The sequence below is a fragment of the Xiphophorus maculatus genome, chromosome 9 (assembly GCF_002775205.1).
Source record: "Xiphophorus maculatus strain JP 163 A chromosome 9, X_maculatus-5.0-male, whole genome shotgun sequence".
In the NCBI taxonomy this organism is placed as follows: Eukaryota; Metazoa; Chordata; class Actinopteri; order Cyprinodontiformes; family Poeciliidae; genus Xiphophorus; species Xiphophorus maculatus.
In genome coordinates this window covers 6738626-6765704 of record NC_036451.1, presented here as the reverse complement: position 1 = coordinate 6765704, position 27079 = coordinate 6738626, and the positions used below count along the sequence as shown (strand labels likewise).

General features: G+C 37.3%; 1 protein-coding gene across 3 annotated transcripts in view; it reads right to left on the bottom strand.

Annotated features, from left to right (window-relative positions):
• The window catches only part of homer3 (homer scaffolding protein 3), a 55432-nt gene that overhangs the window by 5863 nt on the left and 22490 nt on the right, over nucleotides 1–27079 (bottom strand). For 2 of the 3 annotated variants that reach the window (XM_023340114.1, XM_023340117.1), the window contains 5 exons: nucleotides 18453–18461; nucleotides 15370–15506; nucleotides 11216–11372; nucleotides 1628–1738; nucleotides 311–391 (listed from right to left, as the gene is read on the bottom strand). In XM_023340114.1, coding sequence (XP_023195882.1) covers nucleotides 311–391; nucleotides 1628–1738; nucleotides 11216–11372; nucleotides 15370–15506; nucleotides 18453–18461 — 495 coding nt within the window. The remainder of the gene's footprint in view (nucleotides 1–310; nucleotides 392–1627; nucleotides 1739–11215; nucleotides 11373–15369; nucleotides 15507–18452; nucleotides 18462–27079) is intronic. The other variant, XM_023340116.1, reaches the window with a different exon arrangement.

Genomic DNA, 27079 nt, shown 5'->3' with positions numbered 1-27079 from the left:
GAAGGGTTACATAAGGAGAAATTATGGAAACGCAAAAACAGACCAAACATCTTTTGTAGGGCTGAAAATTATCTGATTGCAGGAATAAAATGACCCTACTTGTTATGAGAAAAAGCACTAATTAAACCTAAATGATTTCTAATTTTACATGTAAATTACATTTAGCTCCAAATGGAATGGTAAATTACCAAAACTGCCACTAGAAAAGCACAAAAGATTTTAAAGTTGGATAATTAAGCATGAGTGGATAATGAGGTACTGTTCAGCTGATTGGTCTCTTGAATTTAAATGAAACCAACATTCAACTTACCTGAAGTCTCTGCATGATCTCCTCTTTCTCCTTTTCCAGTTCACCCACATCTGTTTTCCTGCACTGCAGATTCTGAATCTCCTGGAAATATATTAGTAATTTTAAAACACTGCCACCGCCTCCTGCTATAAGAACATGAACCTGTCATTTAAATCAGAGGTTCCCAAACTTCTACCACAAACAGCAAATGCTACAAAATAGCCAAAGAAACATCAACTTTTAGAATTTCTTTGTCTCACCTTTATCCTCTACTCAATAATTATCATTCGTTTATCCAGGGCTGACCCAAGCCTTTCTGGGGCCCTAAATGGATATTCATTTGGGCCCCCCCATACCAACATGCCAACATCAAATGCTTTATTATTTCTAAGTAACTCTGTAATACGTACTATCATTGGCGTCATTAGTAACTAGCCAACATCATGCCAGTGATATTAAGCTAGCAAACCAAAAAAATATTTGGATTTTAAGATGCAGACTTCTGTCTAATTATGCCATATTATTTAACGTAAAATGAGCTAATAAACATTAAAATTACAGTAAACAAGTTAACAAGTTTGATATCTTATATTTCCCCAACAGTGGCAGCATCCCAAAGCAGAAAGAGATTAAATTATTAAATTATTTGTGTACCAACTTCAAAAACGACATAGAAATAGTTTTTCCATGTGTAATGGCAAAGCAGCTTGACTAATTTGACTGTGTTATTACTTTTTTCCATTAAATGTACTTAATATGCATGTTTATCGAACATTAAAGACAATATTTACAAAAGGTTGTTTTTGCTTAAGCAAACACAGTTTATTTTATATGATTTGGTCCAAACAAGTAAAAGATATTCACCAGGTATAAACAGTAATTCCATAAAAATCTATTTTTAAAATCTTTTCAGGACAAAATACCTGTTTAATTTAAAGAGAGATCAGTATCTCAATGACGCTAAAAACTAGAAAACTCATTAATCCCTTTTGATTTATGCCCAATTTAATTGATAAGCATTTACTTACTAGATTATTTTTTATCATTATTGAACAAAAATGATTCTGTTTTTCAACATCAAGGATGATTTAGAGAATAATTGATTAAGCTGACACTTGCTATTTTCTATCCCTATATATCCACAAGTGGCTGATTTATGAACGTTTTAAGAGATTTTTCTACAGCGAGAGGAAGGCTTGACTAACCAGCTCACTGCTGGCAGAGTATTATATCTGTCGTTGTATTTATGGGCTGGATTTCCACTCTTAGATTCCGTTTAATGAGATGGCAAATAGCTTTGGACAGCGCCCGGTGCAGGGGGCGGACTTTGTTTCTTGCCTGCTCTTTGGCTCTCAGCGAGGCTTCCAGCTCCTCCAGCGACCGACTCAGCTCCTCTTTAGCCGGCTGACCAGCAGCAGGACGCCCCAGCTGGTCCTCCAGGTCAGCCACCTGCAACACAAAAACACCAAAAACATTTAAATATTACCAACCGGAAGACCCAAAAATGTGGGGGATTTTAGAAAACCTTTTTTCTTTATTTCACTTTGTCTTAAATGTAAATATTTTTGAGAGGTAATGTCTAATTTTTAAGAGCTACTTTATTCAAACAAACATAAGATAACATGTTAAACCAGGCTACACAGTATAAATGTATACAACTAATTAAAAAAAACGAAATAAAAACAAAGACAACTTGTGATTTTTCAGTCCAAATCACCTGCTCTGCTTCAGGTCCAAGTAAAAACTTTTTTTTTTTTACCCCTCCAGGGGGTCTTTTGTGGGCTCTAGCATCCCTTATGTGACAGTGGGCTGACAGGAAACGGGGAAGGAGACGGGGGAAGACATGCGGCAAATGTCACCGGGTCCGGGAGTCGAACCCTCGACGGCCGCGTCGAGGACTCAAGGCCTCCAAATATGGATCGCGCTAACCGCTACGCCACCACGGCACGCCCGTAAAAACATTTTAAGAAAGTGAACTTATAGGAAGGTTGATAAGATTGGGGCTGCAACTATGCTGCAATTATTTCATCGATTCATCAATAAATTATTCTTTAATGATTAATAGGATAAAAAAAATCATTCTGCAAATATCTATTTTAATCTTTTTTATACAATATTAGAAATGTATTAAAAGATGCAAATAAACAAATAATTCAAATATGGGTGCGTTGATCGCACTTTTCTGGTTGATCGCCGATTAATGATTTTGAAAAAGCCTGACCTGCTGGTTTCGATTTTGGCCGATAATTTCTTTTTGTCTGAAATGCAATAATAGCAATAAAGTCTCTGGTAACAATGGGGTGACTATTGTTATCTGTAAACGTCCAGACATGAGCTGGTGGGCCGATCTATCACTCAGTGGTTGAGTTTTAGACCTTTGCTGAGGTACATAAGATCAGTCAATAAGATCGGCTTCACATGCAACTATTGGCCAATCACTGAGCTCCAAAAATTAGTGAAATCAGACCGATAAATCAATGCACCCTAAATTCAAATCCTTTATGAATATGAAACATTTTTACTTGATTGTGTTGTAAGAATAAAAAATATCATCGCTTTAAAAACTCAGGTATGATGCACAACCTTTGCATAAGCCTTCAAAATGTAAGAAGAAACTGGTTTTTGATGACCAGTGAAATCAACCATAATCACATTTTGCTGGAGTGAGTGTGAATTATATAGAATTGAAATAAAAAGGTGTTTATCTTAAGGCCGATCCTGCGGTCACACACACTACTGTTAATTGAAAAACTGGAACCAAACAGAGGTTTATCCACCCACAAAGAAAGTAATTGATGTGATTTTCACATCTGATAAACATCTTTTATTCAGGAGTATCTTTTAGTTGAAAGCATCAGACCTCACTCTTCAGTGCAATCTGCAGAAGAATCAAGGACATCTTTTTTCCTTTTCTTCCTCTCATCTCGTCCCTCTTCACTTTTGAATGTGCAGATAAACAAAACCCGACACACACACACACACACACACACACACACACACACACACACACACACACACACACACACACACACACACACACACACACACACACACACACACACACTCACACCAAGTAAAATTACTTTGTGGAAAAACAGCTTTGCTGCCAGTGGGCTCAGAAGTGACGCCTGGAAGATTCCTCTAATAGAGGGACGTGACCTGGCAAAAGATTTCCACGGAAACCGTTTCCCCCAGTCTGACCCAGTTCCCTGAGTTTAACATATTAATGGAAAATCTCAGAGAATCTGAGTGACAGCTTGACAAAACAAGGACAGCTCTGTTCGGCATCCCGATGTGATCGTTCAAGCCTCTGCAATCAGAGCAGCAACAGTCTGCGTTGGGGTTCGGCTCCCTCTTGGCTCTGGATACCTCAGATCTGACTGGAGTGTGATATGTTCTGTTCAAAGTGGCAGTAATCAGCTTAAGATGTTCAACTAATTGGATCCCAAGTGTTTACATAGTTTAAATCTGCAGCAATTAATGGGAATCCAATTTAAATCAGATAAAGGTTGAAATGCATAACATTATTTTGTAAGCTCGACACCAGGGTTGCAATAGTTTGGAGTTTGTCTTTATGGTTTAGTTGTATTTCCTTGTTACTTTTTGTTTGTCTAATTTAGCCAGTTTTAATTAGTTTTTAGATTAGAATAGAAACAGCCTCTATAACATTATAAAGTTACGCATGAGGGCATCAAAATATTGTACTTTAGTAGTATTATAATTCCTCATAGTCGGGGCACCATGCACTATTAGTATAGAGAAATAAGTATATATAACACAGCCAAAGAGTTTGACTCAGTTATTATTTATCCCTGCCTGATGATGATGATGATGATTTAAAATAATAATAAATGAATAACTTGAGTGGGTTTGATGGTGTTATTATCAGTTAAATATTGTTTAGTTTTGATTAGTGATAGTAGTAGTTTTAGTTCTTTCATACTTTCAGAATTCAAAGAAGTCAAAGTATTGTATTGTGATACATCGATTGGGTAATGAACACTTAACAGAAGAAACCATTTTAAAAAATGTATTTAAATATTGTTGAACACCTGGTGTTGAACACCTGACTGGTGTTTTATTCCAACTTTTGCTGTTGCCGTTTTGCGGACTAGATCAAGAGCCGCCAGGAGGATTATGGGTGGCAGCAATTTGCCTGCTGTCCTCAAAACTGCTTTTGTAAAAGAAAAATGTTTTTATTTCACATCAGATTGAAAGGCTAATAAATAGATTAATAAACAACAAAAACAGAGGGTATTACATCTATAACAGTAACTAATGGGGAAAGTTTATCCCATTTTTTTCACAGATTATCTGCCTCATACTAAACTGACACAACATGGTGTCAGTTTTAACAAATACTGTAAAAAGTTATACACTGAAGCTTTAACTGAACTAAACTATTTGTCAGAGAAAATTATTAGATTTCTCAAGAAAAATGCTTTAAATTATCTGGGAACATTTTCGATACACTAATCTATCACAAGATTTAGTCATCTCAGTGTTACAAATTGATTAATCTGAGATCGTTTTATGGATAAAAACTAATTCAAGATATGAAAGATTTTTCAGATACATATAAACATATATAGCTGAAAATTATGTCACGACATAAGCGTTTCATATCAGTCTATACTGAAATTGAAATTGAAATTGAAATTTCAATTTCAATACTGATAATTATTGATATCAATAATTATTCATTAGTTCTTTGTTTTAAATATCTGAAATTCTGCCAAACTGCTGATATGGCATTTTCTGTTTTAACCACAGCTTTTACCCATGCTTTTATTTTTTATTTTTAAGCAGTTGTGAGGCATACTCAGCAGGTTGTTGCTAGGTAACCAAAGGGTGAGTGAGTTGCTAGGCAACCAAAGAGTGAGTGAGTCAGTTGATTCCACCAACACAGCTTAGTTAGCTGAGAGGTAAAGTTGCTAAAGTCTTTTCTCTCCCCCAGAATCCTGTGCAGTTTTGGATCAGAGTTCATTAAATTATTGAACATTCCATCAGATGTATTAGCTATTGATATTGATCACGTGTCGTAAATGTTGTTGCTGATTTATATGCTACATTATACATTTAATTGACAAGTGGCAAACTGAGCTGCACGAACATTGGCAGTTTTCTTTAAATAAAGTGTCTGAAAATGTTAGTGTGTGTGAAGATGAGGAATCCTCCTTTCTCTTAGGGCTACTCTTCCTTTTCCTCTCCCTTAAAGTTGTCCCCCACATCTCCACCAACAGTTTCAAAGTAGCGGTTTAGAGATTCAACACCACACTCCATCCCCACCGCGCTTCAGAAAACCTTGGCAGGTTGAAAGAGAGGATTGTCCACCGTCCCAGAGGCTTCAGTCCCTTTGCATTATCAGCTCCATGTGTGTGTGTGTGTGTGTGTGTGTGTGTGTGTGTGTGTGTGTGTGTGTACGCCACAGCTATTGTCCCCCAGAGGTAAAAGCTCTATCTCTGAGCTCCTCACAAACATTCACGGATAGAGAAAACTCTGAAATCTTTCTCAATTAATGTTCCTGTGGAACAGTCCAATCTTAAAACCTAAATAGAAAATCGAGCAGCAGAGAGGTAATATATATTCCTGGTGCCAAGAAAGCAATAAAGTTCCCCCAAAAACTTCTCAAGTGGAACAAGCCCATCTATAAATATATTGGATTACAATCATCATCACAATGTCAATGTGTGCAAAAAAGACAGCCAGCCAGGTCTGTCGCAATACGCAAAAAATCAATCGCAAGATAGCTTAACAACCTCAATAATTTCCATTTGAATGTTTGTTTTTCTCCAAAAGACTAGATGACAAAACTAGCCCCTTTTTTAAAGGACAGTTTTGTTTACAGACACTTTAGTGTCCATTTTATTTGTTGTTTCAGCTGTTTATTTGATTTGGATATTTTAAATGTCTTTCAGTTCTAGTGTGAAATGTTAACTAAAAATTAACGTTTATTGATCTCTGATTGGGTGTACTTGCAATACATTGTATTACTTGATAATGAAAACACTGTGTGACGTATAACAACGTGCTGGTGTTTTTTCTACAAAGGCAGACCAGGATAGACCCAGTAGTAGCCAATCAGACCATCGATGTGCCTGCAGATTGTGAATGTGGAACGGAGAGGTACCACCCGTCCTCCGTTATCTGTGGGGATTCAAAGCCAACCAAGTTCTACTCTTATTTAATACAAGGAGAACAAACCGTGAAGGCTGACGACGAGCATGTTTTCACTGTAGACAGCGACTGCAGTGAAGACATGTCCCAAAATGGACTGATTTACATTTAAGAGAAGTTAAGAAATTATGAGACACCTGATGTTACAGTTTTTCCAGCAGCAAAATGCGTAAGAAACAGATCAGATGTCTTTGGAAAGTTTCTTTGCAACGGGAAAAGGCCCAGAGAAGAGACAGGAGAATGGATTTATCCCGGCAGGTGATTCCCACATTCCAAGGTCTGCATGACATGGTGACCGGCTCGTTAATGAGGCAACGAAGCTTCACTGTGCCACGTAGAGAACAAGCATCCTGTGCATAAGCAACACTTCGGGTGTCATCGTCTCTCTTCACTCCCAGATGGGGCCGTCTCGTTGCAGAGAAACAAGCTCAGGGCTCCCATTAGTCGTTATCCTGAGTTACAATTTTCACGAAAGTAAAATGTTCGTTTTTGTGGTGCATCTATATCTTATTTTGAAGGGATATGTAAACGTTACCATAGCGACCAGAGTCAGGAGATGAGATGAGTAGAGCTTGTGAGTTTTAGGTCTGGTTCACAGGATTTAAGAATTGTCGTCCGATTTTCCAAACCTCTGTGACCACACACGACACGGCAGGAGCAACACACTACACACGAACCGATTCCACTCACAAACACCCCGAGTCCAGAAAAATAAAATCCAGTAACCCTCCCACCCCTCTCCGCGGGGCCGCAGCAAAATTGCCAAGTCTTGACCGGTCCACAGTAATAAAAAGCTTGGGGGGCACTGATGTAAAGCACTTTGAACTCCCTTGTTGCTGAAATGTGCTACACAAATAAACGATTGATTAATTAATTAATGTAACATTAGTGTTTTAAAGTCTATTCTCTGAGCGACAGGACATCAGTGGAAGGACGTCATAACTGCGGTGATGTGCTCTATCTTCCTGGTTTTAATCAGAATGTGAGCAGCAGCGTTCTGGATCAGCTGCAGCTGTCTGACTGAATTTTTAGGCAGACCTGTGAAGACGTTTCTGTAGATCTTGGAAATATTCTTCATGTGGTAGAAGACTGACTTTATAACTGTCTCTGACTTTCTATCTATACTGATTTTATAGCCCGCTATTTGCAGTCTGTCTGACTTTGAACATGTCAAGTTTTCTGAAGCAGAAAAATATCAAGAAAAAGATAAACATCCCCAAACAGAGCCAGGTGAGTAAAAAACTGTAATGTACTTCTTGTTAAAATGCAGTACAGACTTCTGTGGTGTCAACTCTCATTAAACCTGAACAGAGGTTGCAGTAAAAGCCAGAAACCCAGAAAATAAACCCAGAGCGTTTCTCCGGTGGATGAACGCCAGCGTGGCTGAGAGTGTGACGAGCGAGAAAATGGGCAGCCAACCTTGCTCTCCCTCTGCTTCTCCAGTGATTTATCTTCTTCTAACTGGGACAGAGTGGGGAGAAGGAGGAGGAGAAGGAGGGGTGTCCTGTCCCAAAAGAAAAAAATAAATAAAAACTACTCCTGCCCCTCTCGATATCCCACTGCCAAACCCTGGAGGCCTGCTCTACTTCCAGCCACCTGGTTGACTTTGCAGCAGCTCAGAGTGTGTGTTCAGGCCTGTGATGTGTGTGTTTGATGCTTAACCTTCAACTGGACATGTGCAGATGGAAAAAGAAAATAGACGGAATAATGCCTCAAGCTAAAAATAAAGAGCCACGTTCTGTCAGCGGTGATAACGTTTCACTCCAGACGTTGAACTGTGCCACTTTGTTAAGCCTGACCAGGGGCATAATTTCCTCTCTCTAAATTAAAGATGAAATGTCTGCGTTCTGGCCCCGCTATTATCACGGGAGCCTGACAACAGAAATATGCCAGTGAGGAGGGAGCTGGATGAAAAATGAATCTGCAGTTTGAAGCAGTCTTTGGGGAAATTTTACTCTGATACATGCATACTATAAGGAAAAAAAATGTCCAGTTACTGTCTGAGTGGTTATAAAGGACGAACAATGACGAGCAGATCCTGTCGATTCGTCTTGATTTTAGCAGTTATTGTCGCTTTATTGAACCATCCTGTTTTTAAATGTTGAGTAGTTTCTTGACGTATAGGAAGTAACAAAATCAAATGGTTCTGGGCCAATGCGCCAAACAAGCAGAAATGAAACAATGTTTTAAAAGTGGCATGTTTTCCAGCGATTTGGTAGAAAAGAAAATCCTCTGGGAGTGAACTCACGTAAAACAGAATCAAACAGGAAGACAAGTCAAGTTTAATGAATGTACTTCTTTTGAATGGTAAACTTATGTTAAAAACAAACAGTTTTTTGTCCAAGCCACCCAAAGACAATATTTAACTCAAAAGCTGCTAATAAAACATAAATTAGAGAAAAATAAACGCTAATTATAATTTCTGGTCAATCTGTGTTTACAAAGCCTTCCAGGTGACCTATTATGCATCTTTGAACAGGTTAGGATTGGCTTATAGGCTATTCAAAAACATATTAGTTAAAAGTTTTGCACAAAATCGTTCTTGGATAATAAGATTTCGTCTCCTTTCAGAACGACCTGTTTTAGGGCCACTTGTCACTTTAAATGCAAATAAGCTGCTGCTGGCCACCAACTCAACATTTACGCATGTACGTGAAAATGGCTGCAAACAGATGAGCTGTTATTCAACCATACATCTTTGAGAAGCAGAAGTGGGGCCTCCTGCACAACCAATGGCAAGTCAACAACAAAACACTTGTCTTTTCCAGGAACCATTGTAATGCGCATACAGTTGTAAAACCAGCTGACCATATGTGCCTGAGCGCAGCTCAGGTTGCTAGGTGACAGCACAGTGCCCATCGATTGTGATTCAACGATCAGGAGGTTTTTAAAACGACTCATTTTCCAGACACCAAAAAACATTAACTTATTTCCAACAAACAGCTGGGTGGTTGTTTGTGAGTGGACTGTTTTTAGAGACCTAAAAGTGAATTTAGCAAAATAGGTCTCCTTTAACAGGATAATTAAAATATCGTAAAAAGAGAGACCTCACCACTGTGTTAATAATGTGGATGGTTTCAGCAGGGTTGCATCAAGGCCTCGCTGTGAAACCCTTTATGCTTGTTGGAACCTGAGAGATCGCAGATTGCTTTGAGAATGCAAAAAAATGTTACATTGCTGGTTCATTATTATTGTGACAGTATATCAGGCTGTTTGTTGCTATGTGGATGAGCTTCATAGCAGCCACAGGTTGGCTATGACATTCGGCCCACTTGGTCCTCAAACAGTGGTAAGGAGGACCGGTAAAGCTAGAAACCATTATGACACATTGGGCATGATGAGAGGAAAAAGTGCCTTGATTAGGGTTCTTGCACTCAGATTGGTATCAGTTGCAGTCCCGAGTGAACATGGATCAAAGCTGAGGAGCAGCACACACTCACCTCCCAATGGTTCATATATGGTTTAATGAGGGCAGGGAGACCAGGGGAGGTAGAGAGATTTCAGGCAAGCGCAAATGAAAAATGTATTCATTGTATTGTCACAGAGAAGCACTGGCCTTTACTTAGCAACGACGAGGGAAGAAAAGAAAAAGGAAAAGGAGAACAAACCATACCCAGCGACTCAGAGCCTAAAAATAATGAAACACTCAAGACTCATAAAGCCTCTTGAAGTCCTACTTGTTGGTTTTCCAGCCTTTTCTTTAGGAATAGTCTGGAAAACCAACAAGTAGGACCTGGAGATTTAATATTTAAGATTTAATATTTATTATTAAAAATAAAGATTTAATATGAAGATTTCATATTTTCACACTAGAGGTGGAGAAAAAATTAATAACTATACATACTGCAATACACATATCTGATAGAATATTCAATAATTTCACTGAACTGAAATCCAGAACCGCACAGCATTCTGTGGACTGACGAAAGACTTTAGCTGATAAACCAAAGATTGTTGGCATCAAACATCACATTCATTCCTTGGTTACCAAGCAACAACCTACTGAGTAACTTGTGGTTACCTAGCAACAACTTTTTGAGTAACTTGCGTAGCAGCAGTTTAAGGTTTCGCCAACGTACTTCACGACTGCTTAAAAATGAAAAATAACGGCGTGGGATTAAAACAGGATAAAACAGGAAAGGTTTCACCACTAGTTTAGAAGTATTTCAGATATTTAAGACAAAAAACTAATCGATAATTATCTATATCGACTGATGTATGTTTTTGAGCGATATCGTCCAGCCCTATTTCACACCAATTATTAATATATTTTTTCCAGCAAGCATTCTTAAGGTTTTCCTCAGCTAAAAATAATTTTCCAGTCAGTTGTTTATCTATAAAATAAGGGTTAAATGAAGATTTAGTTTATAGACACATTGGCCCATCTTAATACATAAAACAACCAACACATTTCTCTTTAATGAGAAAATCACAACCATAGCAACAACAGAGATGCATCTTGGGAATGTAATTCCAACCATCACCAAGTGTAAACAACATTCTTTCCCTCTGACATCCAGGTTAGAAACATTAATGAATTCTTCTATTTTTAAACCAAGAAAATATTGACGCTAATTAGTTATTTTCTTACCCAGAGAGCATTTCCTAAAGGCTGCATCTTAACCTGCAGCGTATGATTTTATCTGAAAATAATACAGAAATATACTGACAAGAAATTAAAAAAAATATACCAATAAGTTTAATCCTAGGTCAATTTCACGTTGAGGAAAGAGCAGCAGAGTTGGTCACCTGGTCTCGGAGGCGATCGGTCTCCTCCTGGTATTCTGCCAGCTGTTTCTTCCACTGCTCCACGCTGCTGTTGGCTTCCTGCAGCGCCGCCACCAGCTTGGCGTTGCTGTCCTGCAGAGTGAAGAGTTCAGCCTCCAAGTTGAGCTCACACATGGACCTGCAGAGAAGTTGCAGAAAAAAAACAACACAAGAGTTTTTGCTCCTTTTGGTGCCGTTCTGTTGTGGAAATTCCAAGAAATACACAAAAACTTAGAGATAAAAAAAAACCTCTGCATTTGTTATCACATCTAGCATAAATACATACATTTATTGTGCCGTTCTCATGAAAAATATCTTGTAAAAATTCTAATAATTATAAACTTGTGTTCACCCAGCAACAACTTTTTGAGTTGTTGCTGGGTGTCAAACACAACACATTTAATTATGTTATGTTTAACATAATTAAACATAATTAATTTTGTTAGAAAATACAAAAAACTGACTACTGTCAGACATATATCAATAAATTTTAATATAAATTCAAAACATTATAAAAGTGTAAATACTTTGTCACTTTTATTGTTAACGTAATAAATATACAAGATAAAAGTTTAAAACCATATTACCCAACCCTAATTTCTATAATTAAAAGCATTAGTTATTATTCATTTTAGCCAAACTTATTCATAGCTGTTCAAAGAGCTACTTGCAGCTAATAGCAGCAGTGCAAGTACTTGATAAAACTATTGTTTTTTTCTTTAAATGTACTCAAATTAAAGGTTAGTTTTCTCTAAAATACCCTGTATAAGATTATATTACTGTCGTAAAAGATTCTTGTATTTTAATTCCAAGCCTTTACCAGGGTGCTAATAAGTTTACTGTGGATCTAACTCAGATCATGGGGCAATAAAACAAGCTAGCAAGGTATTATGTTAACATTAAAGTACTCTGGTGATTATTTGGGTCAGTTTTAAAAGACTGGTCTTCAATGTGAACCAAAGCAGAGCAGCAGTGGAAAATTATGCCGCTGAGTGCATATATAAAAACCAACACAAGACAAGTAATGTGCTCTGTTTTATTAGGAAGTGGAAAAGATCTGGTGCGCCGGTAAAGGTCAGGATTCAGCGGGGATGTGTAATAAAGCAGGGCTTTCAGCTGAGACGATGCAGCTCAGGAAGAAATCTTTGTCTTGATGACAAAACAGCTTGGCCGTCATAAAACCATAGCAACAGGAGGGAAGAGTCTGCTTAGGCTTATGAAAATCAGAAAGTAAAATCTCTGGTATAATAGACAACAGAGAGTGGCTTTCCTGTGTTCTCACATGAATGGTTTAGCGATTAATAGTGACAACGATGAAGCTAACGCGCCGCCTAGGTGGGCAGCAGTTAGCCACCATGTTTTATTTCACCCAGAAAAAAAACCCAGAACAGGTGCGAAGGTGTACAAAGGCAGTATTGTCAAATAATAGTAAGAATAAAATGCAAAAAAGCATATTTGAGTTCAAACTTTGAGCAAATAAAAGCCTAGAAACAACCATGTATGTGTAACAGGATTTTATTTGAACAATGTTATAGATGTTAACTTTGTCAAAATTAATTTATTACATATATTTTATGATGCCCTTGTCAGTTGGTGGTTACTGCAGCAACCAGTTACTGACAGCTCCTCCCCCTTTTTCTGTTGCTGTCGGTAACTGTGGGGCAGAAATTGCTGGACTGATGTGACCACCAACTTGATTTTTGTTCTTATTTTTTTTAAAATAAATATGGTGAACCTGAGTGTGTGTTGTGAAGTCGACCTAGTGGACACTGCATCCAGCAGGAGTCGGTGCCTCCCTGTAGCAACTGTTCAAGGCAAAGTAAATATAAATGGGATGTAAATATGTTTGCCGTCACTTTCTGAACTCCAACAGAAAACACACCCGGCTCTCCAGACACACAAACATCTGCTGCTCCTGTTGTTCTTTAATTTTAATGTGCGTTTTCTCTCAGGATTTCTGGTTATTATTTTGTTGCTCTGAACAAACAACTTCTTGTCAGATATTGGTCCAAAACAATCAGAAAGCAAGAGCACAAACACAACTAAATGCCGTCTATTTTGTGTTTTTTCTTCTTCATGTAAATATTTAAAGTAAAATGTAAATTAGGTCTTGTGAATTTTTAAAGTAGCTTTTCGTCATGTTTTGAATCACGCTGTCAAAATCCCCGATGCTAGCGGCTTTACTCTGCAGTGGAGCCAATTTTATGATCGTATTTTAGGCTGTAGGTTATAAAACATTTTATTCCACTCAATATTAGCATGTATTCCTTAAAAACTAATCAAATTATGTTTTTTTTTTTTTTTGGTAAGCTCTGCTCATGTTTGTTTCGCCTGTGAGTTTTAAATAGATGAGGGATTTTCTGAATTAAAAATTTACACAAAAACTTTTGCTCCACAGCCTCATAAGAAATATGCACTTACTGCATAGTTTGCAGCATATTTTCATGATTAATTGATAATGATACATGGCTTTTAATAAATAATATGTTTTCCAGTTTAAATTCTCCTGTACATGATCTTGGACTGAAATACTTGACTTGTTTGTAAATATGAACCAAGTAGAACCACCTGCATCTGAAAACCTGAGATATGCAGAAACTGTAAATCAAGACTTAATATTTTGTTTACAGCAGATTTTGACTGCTAAACTGTTTTATTGTATAAAAAGGTATTTTCCCACCTGCATATTCCGTCTGTTTTTAGTTTTTATCATAATTTATGCTTTAGATTGTCAACCATTTTGTCAGGATCTGTGTTTTCTGTGTTCATTTAGAGTTTTCTGTGTCCTTGAGTCTCTTCGTTGTCCTGTCCTCCCCTTGATTGTTCCCAGGTGTGTCTCGTTTTGTCATTACCCTCCCATGTATTTAACTCCACCTGTGTTCCTTGTTCCTCGTCGGGTCCTCGTCAATGTCTAGTCTATTCGTCGTCAGTGTGTCCATGTGCCTGCTGCTCGTTGTTTGGACTGTGCTTCCGTCATTAAATTCACCATTTATCCTACCTGGGTCTGCTGCGTCTGCCTCACCATCCCCTACACCGCACCGTTCCATGACACATTTTTAAATGCACAAAGACAACCTGAGTTAACATGAGATGCAGTTTTTACGTTACGATTTAACTAATTAAAAGGGAAAATCCCAAATTTTCTTCGAAATGTTTTGGTAGAGAGCAGCATTTATGATCTTTCTGGTCCTAAAGCAGCAGAGGAATCCCAGAGCATCACTCCACCACCATCATGCCTGACTGTCAGCAGGACTTAATTTTCCTGAAACACCTCTACTCTTACGTCAGATTTAACAGAAATGTCCACTTCGGTTTAATCAGTCCATAGATCTTTTTGCCTACTACATGTTGTCAATCATGTTTTATTTGTGATTTATTGTTTCTGTATGTCTGGCTGTAATAATTTAATTAATAGTTTAACAAGTGGTGGTCATTAGATTTTTGGGGGGCATTGTGTAATGTAAAATTTACTTTTTAGCTTTTTGTCATATTATAATGTTATTCCTTCATCAAAAACGTACCTGGAGTGTTACTTTGATTCTTTTATGCATGTTTGAGAAATCCTTTAATCTCCATGGCAACCATTCAGCCTTGCAAAACGCCTGGTTGGACCTAGTCCCGCCTTCAAGGCGACAAATTACGTAGTAGAATTTCTTTTAAGCCATATTTGATATATGAAGCATTTTTATACCTGTTCAATAAATATTATTTAATTTCCCTTTGGGATCAATAAAGTATTTTTAAATTAGAATTTGAATTTTGAATAACACGGCCCCTTTAACATGGGGTCAAGTTGGTGTGGACTTGTTCTAAAAAAAATGCATTTTGTAATTACTCAGGAACTCTTTGTTGGATGTTAAAGTTCATTTGATGATCAGAATCATTTGTATATAAGAAACATAAAAAAATAAAAAAAACTAGAAAAAAAATCTGTAAGTGTCCAAATACTTCTTTGCACCAGAGAACTTAATGCATTAAGTTTAAAAAAGACAATAACAAAACTCAAAAACTGATTTTTATTGTCTGAAGTGATAATCATTTATAAACTTGAATCAAATTCCTGATGATTTCTACCCCTCAACCTTCCTATTGCCTGGTTTGAACGTGCCTGACATGTAAATAAAATTTTCCGTTACCCTTCTGACAGCATCTTTTTGACCCGCTCCTTCTCAGTCGTCAGCTCCACTTCTGCGCTCCTGCTGCGAAACAGTTTTTCCTCTCCAGGCCCGTTAACTGTGAGCAGCGGCGGAGAGTGACGCTCCTCCGACAGCTCCTGCAACAGAGACACAGACAACAAAACATTAGTCTAACAATTGTTGTTTGTTTTTTAATATGTGCAAAAAAAAATAAAAATGTTAGGTAAATTGTATTAGTAATTATCAAATATTTGTTGTATCATGTAGCCTTGTAGTTACATTTTAGATAATGTTTCTGTGTGTTAAATAACTTTGATTCTATTCTGAGACTTCCCTGGGAAATAGAGGTGACAGCTACTCTCAGCAGCTGTTGCCTTGCAGGACTTCCTACAAGACAGAGGTGTTAATTGCTCCCAGCAGAGTTTTACATGCCTGACAATAAACTCTGCTCTGTGCTTCTTTGTGATACAAAGCCGTTGCTTTGAAGCTATGCAACGTGCCTTATTCAACACCGTGCCTGGAGAAAGAAAGATTTAGAGTATAGATAACATGTGTCTAGAAGTGAATGTTATTTAGCGCTGCAACCATGTAATGAATGCTTTGACTCCACCCTTTTAGAGTTGCAGCGCCCCGTGTGGCAGGGTTTCCTAAAGATCAATAAAAGAGGAACAGACAGATGTGTTTCCAGAGTAGTTGGAGATTTGTAACTGGAAACATCTCTCTGTCTGCTCTCCTCGCGAGTATAACAGAATCTAACTCTCTTGTCTTTCTTGTGTTGTTTAAATTGTCTCTAATAGGTATTTAGACCTGACAAAAAAATACTGACAGCATGAAGCATTATGTCCAAATTTTTGTTTTGTACATTTAAAGGAGTTGGTGGAAGTATGAGCTTATCAATGTTTCCACTCCTAAAATTATAAACTTTACTGTTAACACAAAATATTGAGATAAAAATCTGACATGTCGCCCACCCCTACTTCATATCACACTGCTTTGAATTAGCGATCACATAAAATCCCAATAAAGTAAATTCAACTTTGAAACATGAAAAAGTTTTAAATGTGTAAATACTTTTGCAAGGTGCTGTAAAACAAAAACCTCTTGATTAAAAACTGAAGTTTGCAAGAGTGAATTTTAGCGCAGTGGAGATAATCCGGTTTAAGGTGTGATTTAGGTGCACAGATCTGACGCTATACCGGATCAGAAAAGACAGGAGTGAGCTTAGTCTGCTGGTGCTGCACATGTCCCATCTGGGCTCCTGTAGAAAAGCCCTGAGCAGAACAAGCAGCCATGTGTGCAGCCCAGCTGTTCGTCTCCATGCAGCCTCGCAGGTCTGATTGGACTCAACAGGAAATTACTGATGAGCTGATTCTTGTACCGTAGCTTCATCTGGTGTTTATGAGTGATTAAAAATTATGTATGTAAAAAAAAACATGTAGGGCTGCAGTTTGAGAGTCTGCTGATAAGTTAAATTTGAAGCAAATCAGCAGCAGTCATGGACAACAAGAGTGAGCCAAATCCTAAAACAGTGCTGGTAAAAGTTCAGGTCATTCAAGGAGCTGCTCGTTTTATCAGGTGGAATCGGTACAGAGCATAAAACTGCAATTAATTTCAAAAACAGTTTGAATGTTTTATGGTTTTTATTTAAACCCCACAGGGTCGCCATTATGCATTCAGGCCTAAATACTTACACACACACACGCCCCACACACACCAGTGATAGTTGATTAATGTCCCGTTGCAATCTGTGGAGACACACTTTGACTCTGGTGTTGATCATCTTCGATTTTATGATCACTTCAGGCTTGGTGGCAGGTAACATTTTTAAATGTTCTCAACTATGATGGCAATTTAATACGCAAGCTGCTTTCTCTGCACTGCGAAGGATTCATCGCCAGACGAGGCAAAAACTAAACATTTTGGCTACAATAAATACAAATATGTCAAAGTGTGTCATTAAAACTAGAGGTGCAACTAATGATTATTTAAGTAATCGATTAAGTTATTCCAACCATTAATTGAATAAAAACGTTGGCACATTCTGCAGATTTTCCATTCAACAACTAAAGTATTAAAAAATATGTTGAAAGATACAAATAATTCAATTCCTATTTTTACAAAAGAAAAATACTTTTCTGTTTAGAAAATAAATTAGGAGTAAAAGTTTGGTCATCGTCATGAAACCAACACATTTAAATGAACCTGAATGAATTTTACCAAAACAAGCTACAAAATATCAAATATCCAATATATGAAACGGTGTTGTAATTTGCTGAGGGAAAATAACTAATTATTTTAAACTTATGAGGACTCCAATTGAAGTTGTTTGTTGTGTGTTTATTCCACACGGGAAACCCCAAATTAAAATGATATTAGTGTAAACTTCAGACCAGAACTATATTTGGACATCTAAAATGATAAATGAGGTATTTTTGCTTTCTTGCATAAAAATGTAAACTTGAACTCTTAATGTTGCAACCCTGCAGTGCAGAATAAACCTTTATTATTCATATGAGCGAGCGTGGCTGCACTCCCCTGAGGACTAAAGTTGATTATCTTTTAGCTCAGCAGCTTTCTGTTTATTTTTTCCTCTGTGGATGGATGTGGAGTTAAAACACATAGCTGAGTCCTGCGGTTAATCTCTGAGTCCCAAGAGGAGGAAAACACGACTTTGGTCCAACAGATCAGCTGCGTGTCACCATGAATAATTCATGCAGCAGATCAAGTTGGAGTCATTAAGGATTTAAAATACTTGTGTCAAGTATAGATGCTCTGTGAGAGACTGAGATAAAATAATCAGCTGTAAAGAAACACATCTGTGTTCCTGTGTGTATGATCTAAAGACTGTTCATGTTTAAATAATTTATACAGATACACTTAAATCCTGCATTGCTGTTATTGCTTCTCCGTCTCACTGGCTGACTGCAGCTAACTTTTCTCTGAAGTCAACTCTGATCAGCATAAAGATGAAATATTAAGCCTGATAGGCCATGCAACATTTACGCTGCCATCCGACTGAATCTCTAAGAGTCTCGTCTTTTTACTGCTCGCCGATTGTTGTGTGATGTGTGGCCGTTACGCACCTGCGAGAGCTGAGACGGAGGAACGTATCCCAAGATGCAGCAGGGGAGGGGAAACGCAAGAAAGAAACTTGGATTAGATCAAAATAATCATAACAAGCATTTAAAAAAAAACAGTGATGTATCTGTTTGGTTCTGTACATAAATTTAGAGTTATGCTCCACTCTCCTCGTTTTGACTGATGCAGGTTAAGAGCCTAAAGTCGGTTATGGACAAAGAAGGCAGAAATAATACCAAACTGATTCAGCTTTTGATATCCCTACCGTCAAGGTAAAAATACACATAATGCATATCTAATGTATAATAATTTCTTGTGCCATCATTTGCTGTCAAATAGGACTCAGTCCACTGAGGTTTGGGTTCTGGTAGAACCGTAAAGGTGTGAAATCTGGTACAAAAATGTTGGCAGATGAGTCAACATCGTGACTGAGGGATTATTGGTTTGTAAACACGGTGAATCCGCGCACAATCTGACTGCAGAAAAACCCAGCCTGCTTTTAAATTCTCACTGGTTACCATGGTTACCTTCATTTAGCTTGCTGTTTTAATATTAGCTGGCATGTTGTCATCGTACTACAACTGTTTATCACAGCGTGATAAAGTAAGTTATGCTACCAAAAAGAATATTAGTGAATGAAATGCGTTTTAAGCATGAAATGCAGGTGAATCAATAAAAAACTAGAGAAAATGGCCCAAACGTCGGACATTATTGACTAAGTGATATTAATGCATATTAATATTAAATAGTTTAAATAGTTAGAATAATGTATTCATGCCTGCCTTCTGTAGGAGACATGTGCAGTAGTGCTGCCAAGTATGCTTAATAATTCAGAGTTTCTCATAAATCCTTTATTGTTACTAACTAAATATCATATTCATTGTTCCAGGTAGGGAAAGCCACGCCTTGCTGCATTTTACAATAAATTTAAGTTTTATATCCGGACTATCAAAGACTCTGACAAAAAATAGCTATTAGAACAATTGAAATCTGTGCTGCTTTGAATGAACTGTTGGGAACCGTAGCCCCTTAGCGTTTATTTGTATTTATCTGTATTTGTTTTTCTTGAGGCATCACAAATGTTTCACTCTGTCGTTATACAGTGTGTCTGCGAATAAAGTTAAAAAAAAACCAACCTAGCCCCTTCATGTGGCTTTGATGTTAAACAGTGATGTCACTCATCCTGTCTGGTGACTGTCTCTGTATTCCCACATCCCACAGAGAAATTCATTTGCAGTTTTAGGTGTGACCCAGACAGCACATACAATGGCAGAAAAGGATTTGTTTTTGGCAAAAGTTTACAGAAGAGCCGCGGGAAGCTGAAGAGAGACAACGAGAAGCTTCAAAAGACGGTGGAAAAGTTGAGGACGAATATCGAGCGCCTCAACAGTGACCAAGACGACGATACAAGGAGCTTGCAAGCAGAAAATGAGATGCTTGTAAATGCAAAAGAACATTACAAAAAACATTAGTTCTCTTAAGTTCGACTTGGAGGAATAAAACCTCAATAAAAACCAGAATACACAACATTTATTAAAATGTCCCAGTAAATACGACAGCTCTCCAAAGATCTAATTACCGTCTCTCCACTGGTGATTTCAGAGGTACCGTTTGTCATTTTTCAGTCTCATCTCACTGACTCCTCCATCTCATGTTTGAGCTGTGTAAATACAGTAGAAAGCTGGAGCTTTACTGCAGGCAGATCCCCTGCTGCCGCTCGCGTATCAGAGGCAGAACATGCACTCTGCGAAGCCCGAGGCTCCAAAGAGTCGGCTCTGCTACGTGGCGGAGCCTCGCACTGACCATGGCTGCTACGCTACGCTTATTTCTTCACTGAAGTCCGAACACGTGAGGAAAAATTGAAGTAGACATCAATATGTGAACATTTCTTCTTAAAATAATGAATATTTAATGGGTTGCTCTGATTTCTTTCTTTCACAAACTGAGAGAAAACTGACTTACTAGAGCTCAAACCTGAGAAAAAGAGGCAAATATGACAAACTGTAAATTAGGGGTAGACGGTCTTAAAGTTTTATCACGATACTTTTAAGATGATTTTAGCTCATATCTTATTAGATTATCTAATTGAGTCAAATTTCTTATTTTCTTGTTTCGTTGCTGTGTTTGTAATTTTGTTTATAAAAACAAGTTAAATATTGCTGGATGATATATGGCATAACATTGTTGCTGTGAGACCATTTCCAAGTAATACAATGGTAATAATGGCATATTAATGCAAGAACACATTTTCAAAAATGAATAGACTTTCAATTATAAAGAACATTTGACAGTGGAACTGGAAAACATTTTAAATATCCAAAATAAATAAACAAAACAATAAATAAAATGAATTATAACATCTCTGTAAACAAAACTGTACTTCAAAAAAGAGCTGGTTGAGACCGAAGCACCAGACTGAAGACTTTTGTCATCCAGTTCTTGGTAGAAAGAGAGAAGAGAAAAAACAAAACATCATGCAAATAAAAATTATTGAGCTTATTTAAATTTATAATGCGATTAACTGATTTGTTGCTTGTTGCGACAGGCCTAGTCTCTTGTAAATGAGAGTTGATGTACGTGAGACAACCTGTATAAATGAAGGTCCAATTAAAAAAACATGCTGCATTATTGTGATAACAATAAAAGTGACAATAATTATTATTTATTGTTTGTTTTTGTAACTGTATAGCTGTGGCAAATACTGCTCTTTTTAATTAATTATTAATTTATTAAATGAGTTTCAACAACATTTAATTTTCCTGTTGGGATCAATAAAGTATTTTTAATAGAATTTTAGAAACATACTTATCTGTCTTCGTTAGGACACCAGCCACGTAAAGAAGTGTGATTTATATCACTAAACTGCTCACAGTAACTGTATTTAGTCACATTTTCAAAATTATTGATATGTATCGATAAACATTCATTAAACAAACAGTGGAGAAAATACAAAATCTAACAAAAATGGCAATACGGACAGTTTTAATAAACATTAATTGGATGATAAATCAAAATTCCTATCATGATACAAAGTTTCTCACGATAAATGATAAACAATACAATAAATATCCACTCCTACTACAAATTATAGGCGATGTCAAAAATATTAAACTACTTCCAAGTGCTTGTAGAAAAGTATTAAACTGATTTTACACAATTGTAATTGTTTATGAAACTTGTAAATAGTTTTACGACGACAGTGAAGCAGATATTTATGTGTTCCAGAAACTGCTTCAATCATATTTCAATCTTCAGCTTTTATTCAGTTTTTTTCCCCACTCACTAAAGTATTAAAGAACTTTATTTTTGTGTATTAATTAAGACAGAAAACAGTCTCCAGTCGGCCCTTTCCTACATCGTCTCCTCAGCAGGAGACGGTTCATGTAAGATGAGTTTTCACAGCTGGGATTCCTCTGGAGTGGCATTTAGATAAAGAATGTGACATTTTTCTGTTTACATCACAGCAGGAACAGTTGAAAATAACCCAATCCAACTCATAACAGCGACGGTTGTTTTGGTGCTGCCAGCAACAGAACCCTGGTCAAAAAAAAGAGGGAAATTATTTCAGTTCATTAGAGGTTCTACTAGTATTTTTACTGCATTTTTCTCTGTGCTGCAGTTCGATTCAGGTCGGAACGTTGGTTGGGTTTTTGTCACGCCCCGACTCCTCAGTCAACCCTCTGAAAACCTGCTGCAATACCTGAGATCTGAACACAGATAAAAAGCTGCAAGTTCAAAGAACCTTTAAAGATCTTCAGAAATATTCGAATGACACCAATCAAAACCAGCTTGATAGCAAAATATTAGGAAATAAGGGATGACTGAAGTGTTTTGCATAATAGAGAAGACAGGAAAACTATCTAAGGGTCCAGTGAGGGCAAAAAGAAATCATAATTTCTATCTCAATGTTTGACAGCTGGAATGAAATGCTTGTGCCAACATGCTGGGGAGAGTTTTAGCCAACGGCGCGGCAGATTGTAGCAAAACATCTCCGCTTTAGTCTCAACATGGTGGGTTTGTTCAAGGCCTGTTTGAGTTTCTCACGAAGGAAAATAAATATTCATATTTGTCATGGTTTTTACACAAAAATGCAATACCAAAAGCTATAAGAGGATCTATGTTCTCCCATTTGGTCTGCAACATTACCATATCATTAGAAATTATGTATTAATGTTCTGCTTGAATGATGTGATTTCAGTAAAAAGAAATAATGGGAATTTAACATAGAAAACACAAAATACTTTAAATTATAAACAGTAACATTGCAAGCATGTCTCAGCATAAGCTAATAACATTCATCCAGGTGTTTTTCAGGAAGGCTTGAAATTATTAAATAATGCACAAGAGCAAAATCATGCAGCTAAATCCTGAGGTTTAATAGGATTTAAACTTGACATTTTTGTGGTTATTGAAAATGTAAATTTTTACTGTCAAGCTGTAAAAAAAAAAAACATACATATTCTGTCTTTTTCCAAATTTGATGTCATGAACTTTATTTTTACAGCTTAGCTAAGAAGGAATAAGTCCAGATTTAACTTTTTTTTTTCGCCACTAAGCCTGATATTGCAGTAAGTGTGTGTGTGTGGGGGTGTGCGTGTGTGTGTGCGTGTGTGTGTGTGTGTGTGTGTGTGTGTGTGTGTGTGTGTGTGTGTGTGTGTGTGTGTGTGTGTGTGTGTGTGTGTGATTAGGAAATAGGTAGAAAGATTGAACCAAGATGAAAATGTCTAAGTTGAATTTGAGCTCAAAAGCAGGTCAAACATTGAAAAATGTTTAATTTTTATTGTATAAATGCACAAAACAGCAACAAATAACTTTGTTGCACATTTTTGAGGTTAACAAAAGATCAATTAGGGCCATAAACATTGATGCACAAATCAGGATAATCATGTAAATCCCTCATATAATGAACCTGCACCATTTTTTTTCTTTAATGTGTCACAATCTTTACAGAAAGTAATCAATCAGACTGGAATGAGCACGACCAACCTCACAGATAAATGGAAAGACCATCTCTAGTAAAAATAGCTTCATTCATAACAGTGTTATCTTCCAACACCAGAACTCGGCTTATGCTACAATGTGACCCAGATGGCACAAACTTTATTATTAGTAGCAACAGCAATCTATTGCATCGCTCTGTGCTCATATTAGATTAAGTCATCAGTAATATTGATTGAGGCCGGGCCTATTCTCCAGGAAACCCATTTAGAACAGTCCGCACAGATCCATCATCTGGGCCGTTAATGTGGAAACTTTATCTGTTTCTCATCGTGTTTAAATGCAACGTCAATAAAAGTGTTATATCCTATTCTTTAACGTCATAGAGCATCGCAGATGAAAACTCGGCAAGAAAACGTTTTGACCTTGAACCTGCTAAGCTTTCATTTATTCCTCTGCAGCTCATTTCTGCATCAGCGCTCTGGGAAATGCACTAACTTAGTTTAAAACAATTATTACCACGCGGTGGCCATTAAATGTCACACACTGTGATAAAATATTGCTCCATTTCTGCTCTGGCTGTCTCGAGCAGCTGACCTTATCGGTATCGATGCTTCGAGTGTCGCTGCATCCAGGAGAGTTTTCGCTCAGCTGGGCTAAATAAATAGCAGAGACAAACCATCAGAGCTTATCTGAGCGTTTCAGAGCCGAGGCCACCGCTGGCAGCGTGACTCTGCAGTCTCACAGACCTGCTGAGTGGCTCTTTGTTAAGACTTACACACAGCGCTCAGACCGCAGCACAAAAACAACCAAACACTCGTCTGTTTTGGATCCATGTTGAGACTCCAAGGAGACACACTCATACTTGGCAAAGGAAGCTAATAAACAATCACAGCAACGCTGGGATTTCAAAACCTTTTTATGTGAAATTTATCTCTTCAATTTTGCAGAATGAATCCCAGCCCTCCTGACGTTTCTAAGAAATGTGTGTTTTATTCTGCTGCAGAAAATCATCTTCCTGTCTCTTATTATCACCTGTGAGGTAACACTTTATGCAAACACTTTATAAGACAGACATTACACTGACATTACAGAACAGGAAGGAGCCTCAATGAATGTTTAGCACCATTGTTATGAAGTGTCATTTGGTAAATAATAACACTTTTAATGCAAAGTTGCACTAAAAGTCCATTAAAAGTGTCAACTTTGCATTAGTTAGTAAATAATGACACTTATTGCAAACTTCCATTAAAACTTTATTTAAAAGTGTCATTTACTGAATGACACTTCATAAAACAGTCAAACATTCAATCTCCTTCATGCTTATGACAGTGTCATGTCAGTCTTATTCATCCATCCATTTCCAGATGGATGGATGGACTCCACTTGTCCCTAGTGGGTGCTGGTGCCTATCTCCAGTGAGATACTTGGGGCGAGAGGCGGGGTCATCCTGGACAGGTCGCCAGTCTGTCACCGGGCAACACAGACACGACAAACAACCACTTTAGGGAGAATTTAGAGAGAACAATTAACCTAACAGTCATGTTTTTGGAAGCCGGAGTACCAGGAGAGAACCCACGCATGCACAGGGAGAACATGCAAAATCCATTCAGAAAGACCCCGGGCCGGGAATCGAACCCAAGGCAACAGCTCTACCAACTGTGTCACTGTGCAGCTCGTCAGTCTTATTCAAATCCCTTTAAATAAAGTGTTACCCATTGTGGAGGTGGAATAGTTTTGAAGAAAATATTTCTGTCTTCACTTGAACGTCATCAAGTTCACTAAGAAACCAGCAGCGTTGACAGGATGAAAGTTGCCCGTTGCTCCTGCAGCAGCAGCAGCCAGATTCCTTTCAATTATAGATGAGTCAGCTCCCTCTTTAACCTCCGTCCGCCTCATCCCTCATTCTTCTTTCTTGAGTTTCATTCATTACTGTCCGTCAGCACACCTTCAGTGCTGACATTTCTTACTGCCAACGATCTCCATTTGTAATGCATGAAGTCTTTTAATGGAGTTAACCGATGAGGGAGTAATGGAGCAACCAGACGGGGATTTATCTAATCCCTGGTGGGTTTGTGTGAGTTTCAAATAGAAATAAATGTGCTGGATGTTACCGCTCTGCTGCCATGACGACCCCGAGGTCAGAAAGACAGGATGGGATTAAGAGAGCAAAAAGACAGATGGATGGATGGATGGATGGATTAACACATAGATGAATGGATGAACGGCTTTAATCGATGGATGGATGTCGTCTGAATCGAGGATTTCATTAGTAACTTAATTAATCAATAGCTTAATAAATTAATCAATAGTTTAATGAAACCCCAGAATCCCAGCTGCTGTCTTTCATCACATTTCACTTTAAAACGCCTCAGAAGTGAATTTCTTACATTCACCAGGAATCTCTCTGTGCAGAATCAGCAGCGTTAACAGGGACACACAAAAAGATAAAGTTTATAAAAACTGTGAAATTAAAAGCGAGAAAGCTCATTCTCAGAGCTTCAAAGCACATTTTCTCTCTATGCAACACCATCATGAGTCCAGTGAGCAGAAATAGACGCCATTAAAGCTCCTGTGAAAAACCCGCTGCATAAAACTAGTGGACAGTGATGCAGTGCTTCTCAGTCTGGGGGATCTAACCTGAATTTCTGTCTCTATTTTTAATAAGCCTGTCAGGATAAGAAAGTTCTTGTAACAAACACTCAAACAAAAAGTAGTTCATTATATTTAGTCAACCCAGTAATACCAGGAGTCGGCCACATAAACTACACAGTACCACTGTAGTTTACACAAGATTTATACTTCCTCTAAACCACCGGTGTCCAAACTTTGGATGGCCAAAATTGTTGACTCAGAAGTCAATAGCCAAAAAACAAAACAATCTCAAATCAAGCAAATAAAGTAATACGATATTTATTGAAGATCCAAAACTTGAAAGGGTTTTTTACGAAGGTGTAGTGTAGATAGAAAAAAGTTGTAAATTTCTGCCAAAAACTCTGATATTCTGTGATTAATCTCAGAGAATTTCTAGAAAAATTTTCAAAGGAAAAGTGTTTTTCTTTGAAAATTGATTTGAAAATAAAAATGTTCAAAGAAAATCTTACCTTTGAAAGTTTTCAACAGAATTTTTTTCAAAACAATTTGACATTTGAAGATTCTGAAATTTCAATGTTTTTTTGCAGAAAGTTTCTTTTATTAATCTAAAAATTAGAAAAAAAAATTCCTAGCAAATTTCCTTGTTTTTCTAGAAAACTTCTGAGATTACTCAAAATTTTTTTAGCTGTTACTGTAGCAGTTTTAAAGAAGACATCTGGTTTTCAGTTTCTTTTGGGCTCGATTTAATAAATGTATTTTCAGTAATAATAACAGGATTTGGGTCACTTTGCTTCAAAATGCTTGCTATATTTAACTAAGTTTATGAAAGAATAAAAGCTGATTTGGATGCAGCAAACTTGTCTCTTGGTTTTACCTTTTGTTAAAGCTGGGTTATAAAAACATGAATACTTTGTGTTCATATTTTCCTGTGTAATAAATTTGGCCCATAGATGCAAATGGAGACTTTTAATTTGTAATCAGGATAAAAATTGTTACCAACATAATTTTCTGTCATTTGGGCTCAGTCCAAGGGCCACAAATGGCTCCCGAGCCGCACTTTGGACACTCCTGCTCTAAAGGTCACACATTATAACGGAGG